The following is a 21,668-nucleotide window of genomic DNA, read 5'->3' on the forward strand; positions in this document are numbered from 1 at the left end:
CTTTAGTTCGGAGTTCATAAAGCATGCAGTAAGCTAGCTCTGATTGTCAATAAATATTTCTTATGGGTAAATATTGGTATAAACTAGGGAACAAACTATGTTTGAACTCTGAAGTTTTATTGACATTTAAAATATTAATTTTGTAAACCACAAGGCTTCCATTGCTTTAGTCAGAAATTATAGCGGCACCATCTAGTGGCCACAATACTGTAGTGCCTTCCTTTGTACATATAGCACGTTTATGTGTTTGCCTGTCACAATGTGAATGTTGTACAGCGTGTACAGGCTTGGAATGATTAGATTTTTATTGGTAAATGTCAATAAATGTCAATTTCACCATACCAACACAAAAATATTTCCACTGATAATCATCAAAATGTACACATAGGCAAAGAAAGAAAAATGCTGCTTGAGAACTTGGAGTTTGATTTGGATATATTCTTTGCATATCAGGGGTCGGCAACCTTTCAGAAGTGGTGTGCCGAGTCTTCACTTATTCACTTTGACTTAAGGTTTCGCGTGCCGGTAATACATTTTAACGTTTTTTAGAAGGTCTCTCGTTATAAGTCTATATTATATAACTAAACTATTATTGTATGTAAAATAAACAAGATTTTCAAAATGTTTAAGAAGCTTAATTTAAAATTAAATTAAAATGCTGATCTTACGCCGCTGGCCCACTCAGCCCGCTGCCGGCCTGGGGTTCTGTTCACTTAGTTCAGCAGCGGGCTGAGCAGGGCCTGCGGGACCCCAGCTGGCAAGGGGCCATCAGCTGGAACCCCAGACCGGAGGTGCAGGTGGGTATGTGGGGGGTGGGTGCAGGTGCTCCCGTTTGGTGCTCAGGGTGGGTGTGGGGATGTGGGGGGTGCAAGAGTCAGGGCATTGGGTTTGGGGGGCCTAGTGTGTGTGGGAATGCAGGAGTCAGAACTGGGACTGGAGGTGTGTGGGGGGCTTCAGGGGTCAGGGCAGAGGGCTGGGGTGCTCAGCTTGTGTGGGTGCTTACGGCAGGGGGCTGGAGGGGATATGCCCCATCCCCACCTCTTCTCTGCTTCCTCCCTGGAGCAGCAAGCACGCTGCGGCTCAGCTCGGCTCCACTCCTGCTCCCCCTCGCAAGGGCGATCAGCTGATCAGCAGCAGGGAGAGGGAGGGGGAGGGGCAGGAAAGCACCACGCTGAGGGAAGAAGTGGGGGAGCAGGGAGCTTGGCTGCTGGCATGACCAAGCTTCTGCCTCCTGCCCCCGCAGGAGAAATTGGTGGGCGAGGGGGCTGAGTGGAGCCAGGACCCCGGCAGGCAGCAGCGTGCCACAGGTTGCCGACCCCTGTTGTATATTTTGACATGTGATGTTGATAATTTGCCTTAACAGTTATAAATTGACATCTACTGTCATTAAATAATTATTGTCGGATTCCCCACAACTGTGAACATTTAAATTCATAAAAATAAAAAAGTACCTAAAATAAACTTCAATATTATCTGTCAAAATTATAAAAAATAAAAATTGAATTCTGCCCAGCATAAGTATGCACCACTTCCCTGAACTACATGGCATGTGTAAGCTTGCTCAAGTGCGTGGTAATTATATCACCCTCTACTAGCTCCAATACTATTATACAATTATGACAGTTTCGTGGGTTACAGCTGGTAGATATTAAACACAATGTAAACTAATGCTTTTAAAGTGTTTGCCTTAAGCTTTCAGTGCTAGTAATATCTTAGCTCTGGAATGCACTTTTATTTAAAATTCCTCATATCCTTTCTCCTCTGCCAGACTGACCACCATATTTTTAACAAAATCGTATTTGGCATCAAAATTATTTCAACAGTTCTTTGTTGAAAGACTGAAATATACTGTAAGCATACTTTAAACTGGCTAACAACCAAATTAATGCAACATATGCAGTATACTGTATAGGTGAGCAGCACATTAAGTTTCAGCAGGTTAATTAATATTCAGAGAGTTGAAGCAATTTCTCATGACATTTTGTGAATGACTAATTTGTCCCCTGAAGCTTATTACCCAGGATTCTATGCATCTATAAAAAGAGTTTGTTTCAACTTTATGGCAAACTTTGGGATAGACGGTCTATGGTGCGGAGTTTTAACTCAGAATAGTACAGACGGCGGCCATCAGAGAGCTGGTTATCTCCCTAATTCTCTGCCTGGCCCTGGCCCCGGCCCCAGTGGTTAGAGTAGCCTGAGGAGTTGTCTGTCATCTGAGGATAGTTGGAGCACAATGCACTCTGGCCATACCCTCTCTATGTCCTGATATACCCATTACACTGGGGATTGGCATAAGGCTTCCTAGACATCTGGAGTGCACAGTGACCATGTCTGTTGCTAAACCTCATCAGTGCAGAACATGATCCTACCATGGTCTTTAGCTTCCTCCCTGCCCTCTTTGGGGTGATTTGTGCTCCCAGCAGTACTAGGGAGTAAGAGTCTGCTGTGATTGTGGCTGGCCCACGTGCAAGTGGGCACAAGGGAAGGGGAGAAGGCTCTTACATAACTTGAAAGGGGCCAGACACAATTTGACTCGTACTCTATCTGTAGTCTATGCAAATGTCTCTCTGCAGCTCCTGTGCTTTGGAACCTGTATTCAGGCCTTTAAACAGGAAAAAGGAGAGCAGAATCTGAAGAAACAGAATGTTTGTGGTGTGGTCTCTATTACTGATCTCTCCTCAACTATGCAGTCAGGCCACATACACCACAGTATCTGTTTCAGAAATGCTGCAATAAATTACAGAAACTTTGACCCAAACCCACAGGGAAACCTACTGTACTATAGGGTTTTTTTTAGTTCCTCACAGAGAAGTTCTTCACTTTAAGAGGTGCTTGGATTCAGGATCACTAGAGCATAAAGTAAAATAGGCAAGCCAAAAAAGAGTTAATATTCCTGCTTCTTCCAGATAACAAATTAGCAAACAGGACATGACACAGGAGCCAATATTCCTGGGTGTAGTATGGAGCAGTGACTCAAGACTGAAATCTGATGGAAGGCTGGTTGAACTTTCACAATACCTCAGGTTAGTGACCACAATCATGGCCTGCTGGCGCACAGGGTTAGACAGCAAGTTCACTGACTCTTCTTCAATCAGCTTCTGTAAATCAAAGAGGAGACAGAATAGCAACAACTGAGCTCCAGCTTTGCCCACCAACACTCCATCCTTATTTTCACTGCTCCTGAAGGACCCATACATGGGATATTATAAAATTCTGCAGCATCAATGAGTACTAACTCCAGAGGGACACAGAGGGGCTATTTAATCTCTGGAGCTCTCCAGATCTCAATTGTAAGAAGAATTTCTGACTATAGAAGATGATGTGACTAAAACAACGTCAATAATTTTTTTAAAGGAAGAAATCTAGTCAAACCCTGATATATCTCGTTTCCCATGTGCCATAAAAACCTTCTGAAATTGGCTCAGTCAATATCACCACAACGAACAGGTAGGCCGTTATGAGAGGTTCTGGGCGGGGCTGCTAAAGGCACACAGGTGCCATGACAAGTTCAGTATCGAGAGCAGTGAATGGCTAAAAGCAGTGTCGGTGGTTGTTGATTTGTATATTGGAGTGCTAGGGGTATGCGTTGCGCATGTGTTTAAATGCTGAAAGGAGGTCTCTGTGGGTGCTGGGCATTCATTCAAGATGTGAGTGACTGTAAATTGGGGAAAGACTCCAACAACAGCAGGCAGGGCTAGTTCTGACAGGCCATGGAAACGGTGGTCACTGAGTGTAGGTCTACACTGCAATTAAAAACCTGTGGCTGTCCCATCCAGCTGGCTTGGGCTCAGGGGCTGTTTAATTGCAGGGTAGACATTCTGGCTCGGGCTGCAGCCTGGACTCTAGCACCCTGTAAGGTGGGAGGATCCCAGAGCTCAGGGTGCAGCCCGAGCCCGAACATCTACACTACAATTAAACAATCCCTGAGCCCAAGCCCTGCCAGACTGAGTCAGCCATGGGTGTCTAATTACAGTGTAGACATACCTTGAGGGAGGTAGAGAGTTTGAGTTCTGTGCATGCTTCTCTTCTGCTCCACATATGGAGAATGTGCGGGAAGGCAGAGCTGACCATGTGTTGGGCCTCACGGACCCAAAGACTGCATGTTTCTTCCCCAGATCCGGCTAAGTCTAAAACTGCTCAGTGTTGAGAAAACCTCCCCACCTCCTGTCCACCAACCAGTGAGACGTGAGAGGAAGTGGCAGTGGGGAAGGGTATATTTGAAATTTTGGTGGGAGAATAAGTGTTCTTTCCTCACCTGCTGCCCCTGAACTGGATTCTTCCTGTAGGTCTCTGCCCACCCAGTCATTTCTTGCTGCCTCAGCTAGGGGTTTCCTCCAGGCTCCCAACCTCCTGGCCATTTCATGCTTCCTCTTACTGGGTGGCTTCTCTCATTATTTCTTCGGTCATATCCCAGGTCTTTGGCCCATGGCTGGGGCTCCCAGCCAGCCGCTCTATGTTACCCCTACCCAATGTGTCTCCTTGCATTTAATGTTGCCTCTGACTGCTTGTCAGGAATCAGGGCCTGTGGCAGAGCCAGACTCCAGACAACCTTACCGAACAAGTACAACTGGCCTGCTTGATTGGCTACACTGCCTGGTTGGTTGGAAGGGTCTGCAGACTGGCTCTTAAGCCCTGCAGCAGTTCAGCGGGTGTTCAAAACATTTGCCCAAGGCTGCGATAGCTGCTTTGCCTGCCTTGGTTCAGCCTTGGACCCCACCAGGCCTCACTCCAGGTAGTCAGATTCTGACCCTCGGATCCAAATCAGACCTGTGACTTTGGCTCCGACCTCTGGCATCTAGCCTCTACCTCTGGTTCTGACCCTGGGCTCCAAATCCTGGAAACCGACTCCTGCTCTAACCACTAGGCCTAACTCCTGCTCTAATCACGTGGCATGATTGCCCACGTCTTGGTCACTGACAAGTTCGAGTAGCCCCTACATAAACAATAAGGGATCTGTGGCTGATGCAGTGCGCATGGAGTGTACAAAGGCCAATCTCTCTCTCACCTTCATCTCCAACCCCAGCTCCCCATGAGCCCAAGCTCCCCTGCCTGACAAGTTCAATTGTAATCATGTCAAATGTTGTGGGTTCCTAAATCAGTGTTGGCTCCTATTTCTGCTATGCCCACAGGTATACCCCACTGACCAAATCAGAGTGGGTTTAATTACCAGACTGCATATTGGGGTGGCCCTGGCTTGGGTATCTCTGCTCCTGAAAAAAAAAAAATGAAGCCCACTTCTGGGACAATTTGAGGACTTTGTTAGAGCAAACGTGTGGCTGAAGCCATGTTTCAAATGTTGTGGCAGGGATGCCAGTGAGTTGTTAAATATGCAGCAGAGTTCTGATGTCTGAGTGGAATTCTTGGGATAAACTGTCTTGCCCAAGGAACTCACCATGGACCTGCATAAGATGGTGGAAATATCTGACTGAACTGCACCCAAGGACATATGCCGGTCCAGTAATTCCTCGGGTTTTCTAACTTCTACAGGCAATTTATTAAGGGACTCTCTAACCTGGTTTCACCCATAATGGCACTCCTGCAAAAGGGGGTCAGATTGGCCTGGTTTGCAGAGGCTTAGTTGGCCTTTGACTGAAGAGGGAATTCACCTCAGCACCCATCCGGATTCATGCAGATCCCACTAAACCATTTACAATTGAGCCTAATGCCTCAAACTTTGCCATAGGTGCAATATTATCTCACCATGTGGGGCCCCACAAACATCTCCATTCCTGTGCTTTTTATCTTGGAAGCTAACCCCAGCGGATGAAAAATGTATTTGGGAAAGGGATGTAGGGATCAAGGTGGTTTTTGAGGAATGGCACTGCCTCCTAGAAGAAGCCTTATTCTGGTCCAAGTCCTAATGGACCTTAAGAATCTGGAGTACCTATGGACTGCTAGATGTCTTAACTAACACTTAGAACTGCTGGTCCCTCTTCTTTGCTTGCTTCAACTTTGTAGTAACCTATTGCCCAGCGACAAGAAACAGGAAGACAGATGCCCTATCCCACAAAGATGAATATCATGAACCTGGAGAAGAACCCTCTGCCACCATGCTCAAGGTGTCCAACTTTGTCAACAGGATGATTGATAGCAATCTGACATCCTCCATCCACTCCCTGCTCCCCAGCAACCCATTTGCAGCCCAGATCCACCAGAATCTGAATGATGCAATTCCCCAACCAGATTCCTAGTTCTGACTACCAAATGGCCTCCTCTATCACTCACTTGGATTGTATTTATGTTCCAGGGGGACAACCTCAGCTTCAGGTATTAAAACTGTGCCACAATTCACTACTTGCAGGCCATTTCGGCTAATCCATGAGCTGTAATATGGTCTTGAGGAGGTTCAAATGGCCAGGCCTATGAGCTTACTGCAAGAATTATATTAAGTCCTGCAAGCTGTATGCCCATACCAACAACCCACAATCAGGGTTCCTCCAGCCTCAGTCTACTATATCAATGGACTTCATTGTAGAACTGCCATGCTCCCAGGGACAGTTAGTAATCCTGGTTATCGTCAACCTCCTAACAAAATGGTGCACTTCATCCCGTGCTGTATTGTTCCTACCACATGTTGGATGCCTTTGACTCTTCCTGGAAAATGTCTTCCATTACCCAAATTGCTCCAAACCACCACCGCCACCCATAACAGTCTTTGGACAGGAGAAATACATGGTCAACCAAATCCTCAACTCTTGGTGAGTTAGGGGAAGGCTCCAATACCCGGTGGACTGGAAAGACTATGGTCTGGACAAATGGTTTGGGAACCAGTAGAGAACATCCATGCCCCAGACCTGTTGTAAGAATTCCATCAGAAGTACTCCAAGAAACCAAGCCCTGAGGCTCCTCTGAGGCATTCTTGGGAGTGCGGGTGGGGTACTGTCAGGAATGAGGGCCTGGAGTAGAGCCAATCTGGAACCAGAGCCTGCAGCAGAACCAGTATCTGGGCAACCTAACAAGCACAGCTGGCTGTAGTAGGCTGCCTGATTGGGTACACCAGCTGATTGGTCAGGAGATTCAGCAGACCAGCTCTTAAGCCCAGCAGCAGCAACACATCAGCAGTTGCTCAAAGTATTTGTACACAGCTGCGATAGCTCCTGCACCTGCTTGTTCCCAGAATTGTTCCCACCTTATTCCAGGTTTGCTTTTGCCTTGTTCCAGCCCTGCTCCTGCCCTGCCCCCGGCTTGTATCACTCCTGGTAATTTAGTTCTGACTCTTGGCTCAGATTCCTGGCGCTGAGTCTCCTGCTCTAACCACTAGGCATAACAGGCCACCCTGACCTCTATGCATCCCCAGCCAAGCTTCTACATACCCACATCGGCCCCACCTCCAGTCACTCTGCTCTGATTTATAGGAGATGTATGGACTATTATAAAATAAAATGACAATTATATTTATAAGTGGAGACAAAGTGGATCAGTGGGACCATGGAAGATCCCAGATATGCTTGGATCAGCCTTGCAGCCAGGTTCCAGCAGGGGTCATTGATTCAAAGTGCCAGAGCTCTGTACAGCTGCCATGTGCTCAAAATTTGGGAGCTCTGTGTATAAACTCCATCACACCCAGCTTTTTACTGTCAGTGTTGCTCAGAGTTCTCTATAACTACCCAACGAACAGAGACCCTCGGCCAGATTCTGCACTCGTTTCCAGGGTGTAAAATGTGATTAACTCCACTGATTTCAGTGGCATTACTCTAAGACTATAAATGAGAGCTGAATTTGGCCCCAATTGTATATTTTACTCACCACCATGAATGCCACAATGACGGCTTTCTGCGAGAATTCATGGGCTTCTTTTGCTTTCTGGCTGATGTCACCAACAGTTCTGGTGAATGCAGCCATTGACCTCAGAAAGCTCAGCTTCAGACCTAGGTTCTAAACCCCACCAAGATGGGGAGAAAGATAGATTAGTGCATTAATGACACAGAACTCAATGTCAGGAGAAATAAAGCAATTTAGGTTGTGGCTTTATAGACTAGAAAATAAAGGTGAGATATTAGATCCAGCTAGCTAGCTTCTACTGGTAGAGTAAAATGTTTACATCTTCCCCTTTGCCAGGCCTTAACTCAACCAGTTTAATCACACTCTAAAACACAATGACTTCCTCTAGGCTAGAGTTTTAGAAGATGTTAATTAGACCAAGTTAGCTAACATCATGCCTTTACATCTTAGTCTAGATAGGGCCTTAGAGTGCTCGTGTCAAAACATAGTATAGTGAGATACTGTCCCTTACCCATCCTGCCTGTTCCACATTCTAAGGCTGTGTCTACACTAGAGACTTTACAGTAGCGCAGCTGTGCCACCGTAAGGTCTCCCATGTAGCCGCTTTATGCTAACGGGAGAGAGCTCTCCCGTCGCATAATAAAACTTCCATCAATGAGCGGTGGTAGCTATGTCAGTGGAAGAGGGTCTCACACCAGCGCTTCTGTCGCTGAAACTTATGTCAGTCATGTGGGTGTTTTTCCCCACAATCCAACGGACAAAAGTTTTACCAACAAAAGTGCTAGTGTAGACATAGCCTAAGAAATGTTCTCTCTCTAGCCAACTAATATCCAATATCTGTTCTCATTGCCTGAACTCAGAAGCAAGGATAACTATTATGTGTTGTGACCTTATGACCCACTGAAATACAGGAACATAAAAAGGGGCCCATATGTATCTAGTATCTTCATACAAGTATCATTTGTTTTAATTATCATGATTAACAGAAGATTTCATTAAGGCTGTAACTCACCATGTATGACCATTGGAATATGAATCTGAAAAATCAAAAGCTACACGAGAGGTAAACTTTTCAGTTTAATTTAAATAAGAAGGGAACAGCCTGAAACTGGCCTGTCACCATACCTATAAAAATATCCATTAGTAACACTGATCACATCTCCTCACTTTCCATGATCAGATGGAAAGAGACACATTTTCTACACCCTACACCAGATCCTGTGACCAAGAATTTGACAAACCTCCTTCTGTTCTCAGGCCATGCGGAGAAAGCAAATCTCAGAAAATCTCCTCTTTCTCCCTGATTCCAGTTCTCATGACCAAGTGACAAGTGAGATCACTATATTTGGACAACACTTCAGAAACCTGCCTTGCTAGAAAAGGTTACTGCCAATCTCTCCTACTAGTCTCAGAAACATCTGAAAACAGACAAGGGAGAGGCACAGGGAGTGTAGAGGGAAGGGACCTGCTAACTGTACCTTACCTTTTTCTGGAGCGGTTTTTCAAACACCAAAACACACCAAACCAGAAATCTTTGTTCTGCTTAAAGAACTCTTACTATCTTTAAAAAAGGAAAGATCATGGGTATTATAGAACAGCAAGTGTTACTTCAGAATCAGGAAAATTAGTTAGATGGATCACTAATTTGATTCAGTATGGCAATCCCTATGTTCTATGCTGTGGATGCAATGCAGATATAGGGCCCTTACGGTGACCCCTTTCCAGAACATTCACATGAGAAGCAATAATGGATGATGTCCCAGCAGACAGTTTCCTGTCAGCTTCCTAGTGGAGACAAGCTGAGCCCAAAACAAAGATTGCTGCACCCCAGGAACTCTAAAGTTTAAGGAAGAGAAAAACATCCATAGCAATTGTCCATGTTCACAGTACCGTGGCTGAGGCAGTGTAGCGGCAATAGTGGTATAACATTTGGGACAGGATGTGGTCCACCCAGGGCAGGATGTTGTCCTTTGTTTCCTTGGCCACCTGGTCATAGCAAAGGTGAAGGGTGCTGGATGCCATACTCCACTTACTCTGTTGTGCATCCTGTAGTAGAAAGGGAGATAAATGCAAACTCATCTTTCCAGATCACTCTCTCTCATGGACAACGCCCCCACCACCCACCCACCCACATCCACACCCACACCCACACCCACCTGCTTCACTCTCCAAATATTCAGTGCTAGAAATTTGTCTATAGGTAAGAGAAAACCTGCAGATGAAGGAGAGGTTCTCAGAAGAGCTGAGATTGATAGGCTTTATGGCCAGAGGGCAGGGGCGGCTTGAGGAAGTGCGGAGCCTGATTCAAATACCCGGCGGCAGCCCGGGTCTTTGGCGGCACTTCGGCGGCGGGTCCTTCACTCGCTCCGGGTCTTCTGCGGCACTGAAGGACCCACCGCCGAAATGCCGCCAAAGACCGGGAGCAAGTGAAGGACCCGCCGCTGACGTGCTGCCGAAGACCCGGACCGCTGCCAGGTGAGTAAAAAAATTAAAATGGTGCCTAATTTAGGCATTCTTCTTTAGGGCGCAGGGCCCTTTTAGGCCTGGGTGCGGGGCCCTCTTAGGCATGTGGCCCGATTCGGGGGAATCGGCCTAAAGCCGGCCCTGCAGAGGGGACCATTCTGATCATCTAGTCTGACCTCCTGCATAGCATAGGCCTTAGGATTTCACCCAGTGATTCTTGTAGTGGAGGAGAGAATTATTCTTTCCTGCCATGTGAGTGAACTCTACTGAGGCCAATAACTTGTGATTGAACTAGAGCAAATCCAGTCTCTCTCTTAAAAGGACATCCACTCGAGTCAAAACTTGAAGTAGGGAATTTACAACAGATGTGATATTGCAAGAGAAATATCCATTGTGTAAGCAGAGTCTGAATGAGCTCTAACCTCTAGTGATGAGCTGGGGTGAAAAAACTTCAGGACTAAACTGTTTACATGACCACATTTACTCTGCCTAGGTATTCAGCAGACAGAGCTGTGCGGCCAAAGTGATCAATTTTGGATGATATTGGGTCAGTGCCACCCTCTTTCAGGAGACAGAAGTTTAAATATCAGAACAGGTGGTGCCCCTCTTGAAGGCCTTTTGTTTCCGCCCATTGGATTGGGTGCCCTGCAGCAGTTTGTCCTCAGCCCAGAAGTGACCAGGTCATAGGTCTTTCACTAAAAGATCACACATCATCAGGTAGTGCAACCCATTCTTCTACAAACGCAATTCCTACTGGAAAAAGGCAGCACTCTCCTCTGTAACTTTAAACAAGTACAGATGACCCCAGAAGTATCACTGAAAAGAAGGGGTGGAGGGGAGTCTAGTAAACCTGTCTGCTTTGCAAGCCTCACTTGAGCCACGGTTTCGCAGTAAAATAACACATCAGCTGTACCTCACCGGGTGAGCTTTCGTCTGGGTTCAGAATGTTAATGAATTCCTGAAGCACCACCAAGATGTCCTTGAGGTGGCGGGTAGCTACGAGACTGATGGCAGAAGCAATCCCCTAAAACATGGAGTCATGCTTCAGTATGGAACATTTCCCTTTCCTTGTTCCTCACCTGTACCCTCCACCCCAACTTTTCCACCACCCAGACATCCCTTCCACATCCCTTCCCAAGCTTTGGAGGGCCTCTATTCCATTCGTATAGGCTAGCTCCTCCATCATTACTCTCCTCCTTTCCCTAGTTTGCTTAAAGATCTTTGATAGCCTTTATATGCCTCTTCCTTTCCCCGCCTCCACTCCAAGATTACATAATTTCTCCCATTCTAGTTCACACAGAGATATTTGGTCACTCTTCCATTTCTCTCTATGCCCCCCTCTCCAGTCTATGGAAATTCTCATTAGTCCCTTTCTCTCTCCAGAGAGATTCATTGATGACCCCTCCATTTCCCTCACCTCTCTCTCGGCTTCCTCCTGCTGAGAAGTCCGCAGTATAATGCTGAGGTACTCTCTCACCACATCTCTGTTTCTTGATGCTCGTACAACTGCCCCATAAAATTTATATGGGAAAAACTATAAAAATACAGGATTATCTTTAGATACAGGGGAATGATTATTCCCCATTAATAAATTTTAGAGCTCACCATTTGCAGTATATAAGAAGAAATAATTTCTTTGGTGTTTTCATATCTTTGAAAGAACTTCATATCATTATGGGCTATGAGTAAAGAATTGTGAAGTCTGTTGGAACACTAACTAGAGCCAGTTACAATGTGACCTCTGTGACGTTGCACTCCATATGATTTTATGAAAATATGCTAATGACTGTGAATATAATGTAACTGGAATATGCTTCATGCAAAAGGTCTCTTGTAAGGTATCATTACAAAGCTTATAATCTACTGAGTGTGTTCATCCTATTTGTAGAAATGTATCACTCTTGTATCTGAAACTAGAAATATGAAATATAACTGAGGTCCTATTGTAATTATGCAAAGTGTGGGCCATTAATGGTGGCTTGGAATCTTGATGGCTCCCATTAACCAGGACAATTGGTTGTAAATGGCTCTGTTTACTTGTAAGTCGTTCTGTATACCTGTGTGCTGGCAAGTGTTTAATGAAGTCTTACAGTGTTAGGTAATCAAGCTCAGCTTGTAGAGTGGAGGACTGTAGAGGTGTTGCCTATAGGAATCCTTAGGTTGCTGGTTCGATTCCGGCTCAAAGGAGAGATGATCACATGTCACTGTAGGAGTCTAATAAGTGATGAGCACCAGCTGCTCCAATTTTCACTGGAACTACATTGTTTTACACCATTTGAGGCTCTGGCCACATAGTTGGAGAACCAGAGAAGAGAAGACAGTATAATGGGAATACTATACCTGAGAAACATAATTTGCCCACAAAGAGTAGATTATATATGCTGGGTTATTAGCAACTATTTTGGTAGTCCCACTGCAGCACGCAATCTTCAATATACACTTTTGGGGTGGATCACCACCTAAGACTTATGGCAGACGTGTGTTTGAAAAAGGCATTGGAATGAGGAGAGTGTAACCACTTAGACCTCGATCCAGCAAACTACTGTGGCACATGCTGAACTTTAAACATCTGAGTAGTCCCACTGCAGTCAATGAAAGCCAAATGGGAATTTAAAATTCTTCTAACAGAGAATATTAATTCCACTTTCTCTAACAAATAATCCTGTGTTTTTGTAGGTTTCCCCATATAAATTTGACGGTTAAGTCAAGAGGCCTACACATGTGCTGAAAAATAAACCTGTGCCTAAGTGCTTTGCTGGATCAGGGCTTTGATACCCAGGACTGGAAGATTCTTCCCCAGCATAAAGGCAGCATGGAAGGAGACACAAATACAAGAACAGGAGATGAAATCAAAGAGAGAGCCGTTAAGCTAAATGTTATGAGTGAAGAATGAAAGGAGAGGGTAGAAATTATCTGTACTGTAGAATTCTGCTGTGTCAGGTATTCTGGTGCCATCAGGGACAACTGCCCCGTTGAACATGTTGTTCTAATGCTGCATCACTTATAGATCCCCATAGAAAGAGCTCTAATATGTATTTCTTAAACACTGACCCAAGGCACCTTGTAGTCCAGCCAGTCTTGCATACTTTCATCTCCCCAGAAACCTCTCCTAACACAGGTAGTCTGCATTTGTTGTTTCACTCCTATTCATTAAACCCTACACCCAGAACTGACCTTATCTTGGGGCCTCTGAGAATAGCTTTTGCTTTTCACAAGAATCTCATTTGCAAGCTCACAGGACCATGCATCATCCATAATGGCTTCCACTGACCTTTCTAAAAGCTGATCGGGGTAGAGAGAAAGTCTCTGTTAGGAAGAATACTTACAGCTCTTCAAACTCATTGCTACCTATTTTCAAAGTATGCGAATAGCTGATATTTAGAGACAACTAGTCTGACGGTCTTTTATTGATGCAAGACATTAGGAACAGAGGAATTGCTAGAAGGCCTATTTAATCTGGTATTCTGTCACCAACAATGACCAGTACCAGATACTTCAGAAATAGTGAGGGTAGGGTTACGACAGGGTGAAGACTTACCATTATCTCATGGCCCGCTTACCAGCATAACCGCGCTCAGTACACTGAGCAAAGTATGTTTCACTGGATATTGACCCAGTGCAGGGTACTCTCTCCCCAGGGCAGTGAGGAAAATAGGATGCTTCAGGAATCCCAGAATGCACTGCTAAAACCATTGCTGTAAAACATGCTGTATGTGGATGCACAAACATGATTTTGTTGCTATGTGGATGCACACCGTTGGCAAGAGTAGGTAAATCAACCAATCATTTTATTATGTTACAGATGATCCTGCAGTGGTTCCCTTGTGTAGTATAGACACATGCTGAACATAGGTGGAACACAGTAGGCACATTGTCAAAGAGTTAAAGGCCCCTAGAGAGGATGAATGTTACCTGAAGCAGCTTGTCCTTCCATTTCTCCTCTTCCAGAGTTCCTTCATTATGTGCTGGAAGGGGCAGAAATGCAGCTTGTCAGCAAAAGTGTTTTGAACACTGTTCAGATTGACTCAGCAAGACATAATGGAGACTCTGAATACCAGCACAGAATGAGATGTATCAGCTAGAATGTGTGCTTTAGCTTAGCGATCAACATACACATATTGCATGCAAGCATTCAACCACTTGAACAAATTACCAAGGGAAGTGGTGGATTCTCCATCAGTTGGAGTCTTTAGATCAAGACTGGATGCCTTTCTAGAAGACATACTTTAGTTCAGCAGAAGTTATTGGATCAATACAGGGGTAACTGGGTGAAATTCTTCTGGCTGTTATACAGGAGATCAGACTAGATGATCGAATGGCCCTTCTGGCCTTAATATCTATGGCTCTATGAAAAAGTTATTATCAAAGCTGATGGAGATACAGCACAGCTGGCATTTCCAGGCAAAACAGCAAGGGCTTTAAAGGTGGGATTTTCAAAGGAGCCTATGGGAGCTAAGTGCCCAATTTCCATTGAATTTCAGTGGAATTTGAGTGCCTAATTCCCTTTCACTCATCTGAAACATCTCAGTTTTAACCCTTTTGCAGACAAATTAAAACCATATTCCCTCCTCTCCTTAGCAAAGTCTAAAAGAATGGCAGGGGCTATATTTAGAGTGCTATGACACCCTCCCTCCACCCCCGCTGCACTGTTACTTGGGGAAAATTCCTGTTGAAAAGTCAATGAGAGCCTGAATAAGGACTAAGGGCCTCAGGATTTGATCCTAGCTAAATAATATAGAAAAAAAAAAACAAGGTTGGCAAACAGATTTTCCTTCCCTTCCAAATCTGACTCAGGGAACCAGGGCTACAAGGAAAGAAAATCCTTAATGCACTCGGGAAGTGGGGAGGGAGTTCTGACCTGCCTCACTCGTCAGAACTCCAGTGAAACAGGAAAAGAAACAAGAATGGAGCATAAGCCAATAGGAATAATGAAGTGTATTTGTACATCTAGGCTCAGACCTAAACCCAGTGAAGCTGGAAGAAATGGATTGTATTACAATGTATTGACTCAAGAGCAAATGTCAATCCACAGTGGTGTGTTGGGCTGGATAAAGCACTATGAGCCGGTCTTGCTACCATTGAAATCAGAAGCAAAACTTCAAATCACTTGAGTGGGAGTAGGACTGTGTAAGTCTATAAGAGCTGCCTTAACACAGATACATACTACTTCCATAGGACCATGCAAGCGTACTCTGAATCAACAGGAGAGTTGACTCAGAGCCTGTCACATACATCAGCTGTTCTGGGAACCCACCTTCCACTTCCTTACCTTCTAGATATTGTATAAGCTGAGGAATCATCTCCATCCACAATTGTCCCAAATCGGAATGAATCACAGGATGGAGAGAGTTGAGAGGGTGGAGGGCATGCAGCAGTTGGAGAGCAACAACCCCACAGCCTCCATCTTTGTATGGATACAATGAAATCACCTGGAAAATGAAGAGCCAGTGTTCAATTCAAGACTCTAGCAGCAAAAGGAAAGGTTGGGAGATTGAAGTATAATGCTTCATTTTGTCTCTTAAAAGGTTGCTTGTGCTGGGATGGAGACCAGGGTGGTCTGGAACAGGTTCATTTATTTATAGCATAAATGGCATTTGCAGGTCCTCCTTATGTCAGAGATTATTTCACAGTGATAGTCACAGAGGCCTGCTTTCAATTTCCTCTTGCCACACCAGGCATCACCAGAGATCCCAAGTGATCCAGCCAGGATGCGTAGGCATTTGATGGCAGATCTGGAAGATTATCCTTGGAAATGGTCACTGCCCATCACCATCCAGTACAATTTAAGAAAGGCCCAGCTGGCCCAACCATTGCAAACTCTGGCTTCATAAATGACATATTTTAAATGTTTTATGGTTTATTATTGAACTAAATGCAAGTATCCTGGACCAAATAGATGAGTTACAGGAAGAATTGCTTACCAAAAGATGTAGCAGGAGTGCCTGAGGGGTTGGGAGTTCAGTCGCTGTCATAAAAAGAAATAGAAGCTCATTGAGTGTACTGGAGAGCTGGGGGCAACACATTGAGCTGTGAGTTAGAGATTAGACAATTTTTTAAAACCTGTCCATAGTGTTTACTGATCAACAGGGTCGTTCTCTAACTTGTTATAAGGTCAGTCTCAGTTTTGTCACTCTTGGACAGGTGAGTATGACCAAAAATAAAACAGAGCATTTAAACATCTGGCCAGGTGTCCAAGACTCCTGTCAGCATGCCTGCTATGAGTCACATAGCATTAAAGCTAAAGATACTTAAAGGGTGAGAAGCGAGCAGTAACTGGATGGAAAGACAACTGGATGAGTAAAAGACATCAGAGTTGGAAAACTTTATCAAGAAAGGATGCTTGTAAAACAAAAAACAATTATGTAGATTCTGGAACCTTTTGAACACCATTATCTTCATATAAACATATATAATGGCAGCCACAGAGTATTTATATGCCTCTTTGAGCTTTGCTTTGCAACCTTCAGCTATTTAGGGTGTCTCAATCCAGTCTACTCTATAATAAAAATATGAACTGTAGGAGACAGTCCCATTCAGGATCTCAAATAAAGACTTGTGTTGCTCTTTAAATAGTTCAAGGTAGAACCAATATAGCTGGGCATGATTTTCACCTTCCTGGGAAATTTCCTTGTACACTTGTGCTTCTTTTTAGGTATATCTCCCTGCTCATAAGGCTCTTTATTTATAGATTTCTAGCATTCAAAACTTGAATGCTGACAAGAGTTTTGGTCAGTGTATGACAATTGGAATGAAACGCAGCACTTTCATTGGTTGCTTGTGTCTTTCCATATGTAATGTAAGAGTGTATACTGAAGAGTTGGGTGAGTTCTGACTGCATGAGAAGATTCCACAAGAATTGCTTTGCCTCTTGCTAAAAGGCTAGGTACCGTACTAGTGTCAGTCCGGTAACCTTCTCCAGCAGAAAGTTTCATTCACATCTTATATTATGAAGGAGATTTAATTAAATGTAGCTGTTCTGATACTAACGTCGTCTGTGTAACTCCGCCAGGTAAGGAGATAGGCCTCCTTTCCCTGATTTTATGAACAAAGATGTCAAGGTTTTGCAGACGGGGATGAAAGTGTTGACATACTCCAGAGGGCACACAAACTGCAATAGCATTTTCCAGGGCACCTGAAAGCAACAAACAGCATAGGTTTGGATATCTTTATACGTGTGTAACCCACGCACCTCCTGGGTATGGTGCTCTGTCCCATGTAGTGGCACCGAGGTCACTTAAAGAGAGATTAATGACTCTGCTCTACATTCTTAGTTAAGAGCCATGTGGCTTTTAGCTCATGCCGTAGAGGCTCATGCATTTAGCTCCAGAGGTCCCAGGTTTGATCCCGCCCAATGACAACCGGGGTCTGTTGGTGTTACACATGCAACATCAGCTCTCTTGTGACTTTCCTTTTATCAATGGAAAAAAATTGCTGCTTCTTAACCAATATTTCAGAACTCTGACCTCTTACTTAATGGCAGATACAACTGCCTTTCTCTGCCTCTCACAATAGCCCATCCAAATCTATACTGTTTTGTTTGATCCTTCCTTCTCATTATGGTCCTGATTCCTTTGGTATGCTAAGCACCTCCAGTAAGTTAACGTGTACCCTTGAATGCCAAGGAAATTAAAGGGAGTTAAGCATACTCAACATCTCACAAGAACAACTCAGCACTTAGCGGGATCCAAGGTACCCCTTTCCTCTCTTCCTAGCAAATCACACACTGCCCTCTTCATGACCAACCCAGGCTCTTTTGCATATAGATGGCTCTCATGAGGAATACATCCGAAGGAAGATCCCTTTGAGGCATGTCTCAGCTGGTGCATGCAGGTGAGGAAGTCAGGGGGAACCCTTTGGGTGGAACTACTGGAAAGTTTGATCAGCCCATGTGTATTCATGCTTACCAGGTTTAGGGTGTCCATACTATACACCTGGACTGCCTCTTCATCCCAGTCACCTTCAGGCTTCTATAAATAGATGAAAAATCAGGACAAGTTTATCTATTTGCCGTCTAACCACATTGAGATGGAGGGGAAGAGGGACAGAGTGCTTGGGTGGCTGCAGGTATCTAGAGGAATGTTTGAAAGATAATTATTTGAGTCCAACACAGTGGTCCTTAAGAAAACAACTGAAGCCCAATTAAATCCCCTTCCTTCTCCCAGTTTGCCATGTCCCAAAAGCACTTTTCATTGAAATTTTGAAAAAGGGAAATCATTCCCATTCACATTAAGGTTTGTAATTTTTTGTTTTTACAAAAACCAAAACCTGCATTTTGGCATAAAACATACTTGACACCATCCCTTTAACTTAAATAAATGTAACTGGTGGATACTGGTGAAGACAGCAATAAGGGGCAGAAAATTATACAGAACATAGTATGATATTTTCTATATCAATGGTACATAGTTAGGGTGACCAGCCGTCCCATTTTTAAAGGGACAGTCCCATTTTGGAGGACTTTTTCTTATATAGGTGCCTTTTACCCTCCACCCCCTGTCCTGTTTTTTCACAGTTGCTAGCTGGTAACCCTATACATAGTGGTGTATACATTCATGGCAGAAAAAGGTATGGCAAAGTTTGAAAGGTCCAGGGAAAGGGTAACAATAATTGTTAAGAGGCCAGGATGATTAAAAATAAGGGGAGACGTTTTTCTGTTTCTTACCATGGTGCAGACAGGGAGTTCACACTGCCGAATGAGAAAATCCACAAGTACACTGCCTCCTGGCAGGGTGAGATACCCACAGCATGCAAAACTTCTAATCAACTGCAAGAGAGGACTTTTCACCTCCAGGAGACACACAAATGAAGACAGTCAACGATATTTAAAAATCCCGCCATGCACCACAAACGTACTGTCTGAAATGCTCATCCCCACAGTAGAGTTTTTTACATTGTGCTTCTTGAGTAGATGGTCGGGTCTTGCTGATCATAAATGAGAAATCAGAGAATGCAGCTGCATCATCTTTGTTGCCAGAGCCACAGTGCAACAGGCAAAATCCTTCCCTTTAGTTACACTGGTGATTCTATACATTCATCTCCCACCCTACAAGCTTAAGACAAGTCTGTTCCCATACATTTGAATGTTCTCTTACCTGATAGTTGTTTTCCTGTATGAGAAGAGCCACAGATTGCACCATGATGTCTTTTACTTTGTCCATATGGGGAGCTGAAAGGAATACAGACAGGAGTTTTGGCAGGCTGGATTCTATCATAAGAAGCTCCTCACTCTTTTTAACTTCCTTTACCAGCATTCTTGCCTTTTTGTGGATTAGATAAACATTTGGTTAACTCCTTTTTAGACTCTGTCATCCAGGAAAAGTTATGTAAGCACAACGGCTGTCTTATTGTAAGATTACATCACCACTTCATGATGCGCCATTCTGGTATGGTAGCATTGCATCATGCCATGGGTATTTTGGGACTCTTTAAATATGTTGCAAGCCTCACCCTAAGCATGTGAGACAGCTTTGTCATGGTGAGGATTGTTTTGCCTGACTCTGCTCCTGCTGCCAGACTGAGACTGAATAGAGCTATGCTGGTTTATACCAGCTGAGGATCCGGCACTATTAAAACATCAGTAAGGTTGTGAACATGAATTAAGATTGGGAATGTATGCTTGAATTCAGATTTCAAATATAAAATTGTTCAGCCATTCACACACAAAGTTCTAACGCCAAGCTTAAATCTGCCCTGCACACAAGAGGCTGGCTCCAAAAATCTGGCGCAAGAGCCTCAGCTGGGACACTGTTCCATTGAAGTCAGCCAAGAAAGCACCTGGTCCCTGGGGTTGACAGTCAGAGGCACACGGATAATTCATATCATTTGTATGCGTTCATTTGGTACTCGTGAAAGGGAGGAGCTGATGGCACTTGCTAGTGCCAGAGAGAGTATAAGCAAGTGGTAGACAAGCTCCCCCACCACAGTTCCACTCTTACACCTTCCTTTCTTACTTACGCTCCTGGATAACTTCTCTCAAGACTGTGAGAGCTGCAGTGCACTCCACCTCTTCTGCACTCTCCATCGGCCTTCTGAGGAAAGCCATAATATCCTCCTGATAAATAGGACCTAACAGAAGAGAAGTCTGACTAATAAAAAGCGATGTAAAGGGAAGAAAACGCATCACCACATTTCCAAATGAGGTTTTTCAGAAGAGTCAGGAATCTGAGATCCTGTTACTGTTGTTTCATTTCAATGTTTCTTTCTATTCTTACCCAGCACCTGGAAGGCTCGCAATGCAGAGGTTTGATTCCAGTTACTTAGCACATCAGATATTTCAGTCTTAGCGGAAACCTGAAAACAGAAGAAATCTCTGTCACAGACACATGGTGCCACAGCAAAGGAGGATTTGAAACATTCACAGAAGCTGGAAAACCTGGTCCTTCAACACCCCAGGAATGTTTAGCAAACCAGCTCCTCTAAAAGAGAAAGAGCATATTTGCTTTGTTCAGCCCCACAGGAGTGTCCCAAGATAGACTCTGATACGTTTGATAAGTTTTCCACTGACAGAAGAACAAGAGTCTGTGTGACCCTGATTGGTGCATCAGAAGAGGGAATTCCTCCAAGGGAGGTTGTTAGGTTCTCTCCAGAGAGGTCTTGTGATGAACCTTTCCTGTTGAGGAGAAAGCAGCACCCACTTCCTGACCTGAAACTAGAGAGCGGGAGAGAAGGGCAGTGCCCCATGTGATAGAGAAGAGAACAGCAGATGAAGAGGAACAGATCTGTGATGACAGAGAAGGGAATAGCAGTGCTTCCATCCTCAGAGCTGGCATTCCCCCCTCAATGGAATAGCAGATCAAATCATCCCTAAAAATTTCAGTCTTGACAGCCCTCTGCAGAAATGTTAGATTTTTCACCCTTCTTTAGGATATCTGAGAAACGAAACAGCCCAGGACAAGAGACAGGAAAGTGATGAAGAACAGACAACTGCAAAGGGCAAAATCAATTATCGACCAAGAATGCCATCTCGAGCAAAGTGACATTATTTTCCACTCCTGATTGGAATCAACCTCCTTACCTGTGTGAATAGAGTACTGAGAATATTGTCCAGACTATGGTACAATCTCTTACTCCATTTCTTGTGGCACAGTACAGCATCCAGAAGATGGCACAGGCACTGTGGTAAAGAAGAGATGAGTAATAAGGAATGATCTATTGAACCAATCAGCTATGGAACTCTCCTTCTAATTATGAAAGGTTTTCTGCATATCCTATCAATGGCTGAATTTATCCCACACTTGTCTCTGTACTTCCTGAATCTCCAGGGACAAGAGGGGGTCGGCAACCTTTCAGAAGTGGTGTGCCGAGTCTTCATTTATTCACTCTAATTTAAGGTTTCACGTGCCAGTAATACATTTTAAAGTTTTTAGAAGGTCTCTTTCTATAAGTCTATAATTTATAACTAAACTATTGTATGTAAAGTAAATAAGGTTTTTAAAATGTTTAAGAAGTTTCATTTAAAATTAAATTAAAATACAAAGCCCCCC

The 21,668-nt window shown here is 44.2% G+C and overlaps 2 protein-coding genes and 1 long non-coding RNA gene across 3 annotated transcripts in view; all 3 read right to left on the reverse strand.

Annotated features, from left to right (window-relative positions):
• LOC117875588 (maestro heat-like repeat-containing protein family member 7) overlaps nucleotides 1-11,683 on the reverse strand; it is a 50,538-nt gene extending 38,855 nt beyond the window's left edge. The window contains exons 1-5 of the mRNA XM_034766958.1: nucleotides 11,603-11,683; nucleotides 11,099-11,209; nucleotides 9,613-9,768; nucleotides 7,747-7,875; nucleotides 3,019-3,098 (exon numbers count right to left, since the gene is read on the reverse strand). Of these exons, the coding sequence (XP_034622849.1) occupies nucleotides 3,019-3,098; nucleotides 7,747-7,875; nucleotides 9,613-9,744 (341 nt within the window). The 5' untranslated portion in view covers nucleotides 9,745-9,768; nucleotides 11,099-11,209; nucleotides 11,603-11,683. The remainder of the gene's footprint in view (nucleotides 1-3,018; nucleotides 3,099-7,746; nucleotides 7,876-9,612; nucleotides 9,769-11,098; nucleotides 11,210-11,602) is intronic.
• A 2,414-nt stretch (nucleotides 11,684-14,097) lies between these two features.
• On the reverse strand, nucleotides 14,098-19,330 carry LOC117874258 (maestro heat-like repeat-containing protein family member 1). Its single transcript, XM_034764194.1, has 6 exons — nucleotides 19,278-19,330; nucleotides 18,848-18,970; nucleotides 18,090-18,152; nucleotides 16,107-16,150; nucleotides 15,455-15,614; nucleotides 14,098-14,150 (listed from the first exon to the last, which is right to left on the reverse strand). The coding sequence occupies exons 1-5, from the start codon at nucleotides 19,320-19,322 to the stop codon at nucleotides 15,611-15,613; spliced, it is 279 nt and encodes a 92-aa protein (XP_034620085.1). The 5' UTR covers nucleotides 19,323-19,330; the 3' UTR covers nucleotides 14,098-14,150; nucleotides 15,455-15,610.
• A 1,064-nt stretch (nucleotides 19,331-20,394) lies between these two features.
• The window catches only part of LOC117875562, a 1,807-nt gene continuing 533 nt past the window's right edge, over nucleotides 20,395-21,668 (reverse strand). The window contains exons 2-3 of the long non-coding RNA XR_004645278.1: nucleotides 21,200-21,298; nucleotides 20,395-20,475 (exon numbers count right to left, since the gene is read on the reverse strand). This is a non-coding gene — a long non-coding RNA (uncharacterized LOC117875562). The remainder of the gene's footprint in view (nucleotides 20,476-21,199; nucleotides 21,299-21,668) is intronic.

This window comes from Trachemys scripta, chromosome 3 (assembly GCF_013100865.1).
Source record: "Trachemys scripta elegans isolate TJP31775 chromosome 3, CAS_Tse_1.0, whole genome shotgun sequence".
NCBI classification, from domain to species: domain Eukaryota; kingdom Metazoa; phylum Chordata; order Testudines; family Emydidae; genus Trachemys; species Trachemys scripta.

What these genes read in the sequence shown, in the direction of transcription:
- LOC117874258 (XM_034764194.1), bottom strand. Translation starts at nt 19,322, where the DNA reads ATGGTGCAATCTGTGGCTCTTCTCATACAGGAAAACAACTATCAG. An exon ending in TACAGGAAAACAACTATCAG is followed by an intron (nt 18,971 to 19,277) that starts GTAAGAGAACAT and finishes TGTCTCCTGGAG; the next exon opens with GTGAAAAGTCCTCTCTTGCA. An exon ending in AACTCCCTGTCTGCACCATG is followed by an intron (nt 18,153 to 18,847) that starts GTAAGAAACAGA and finishes ATCTATTTATAG; the next exon opens with AAGCCTGAAGGTGACTGGGA.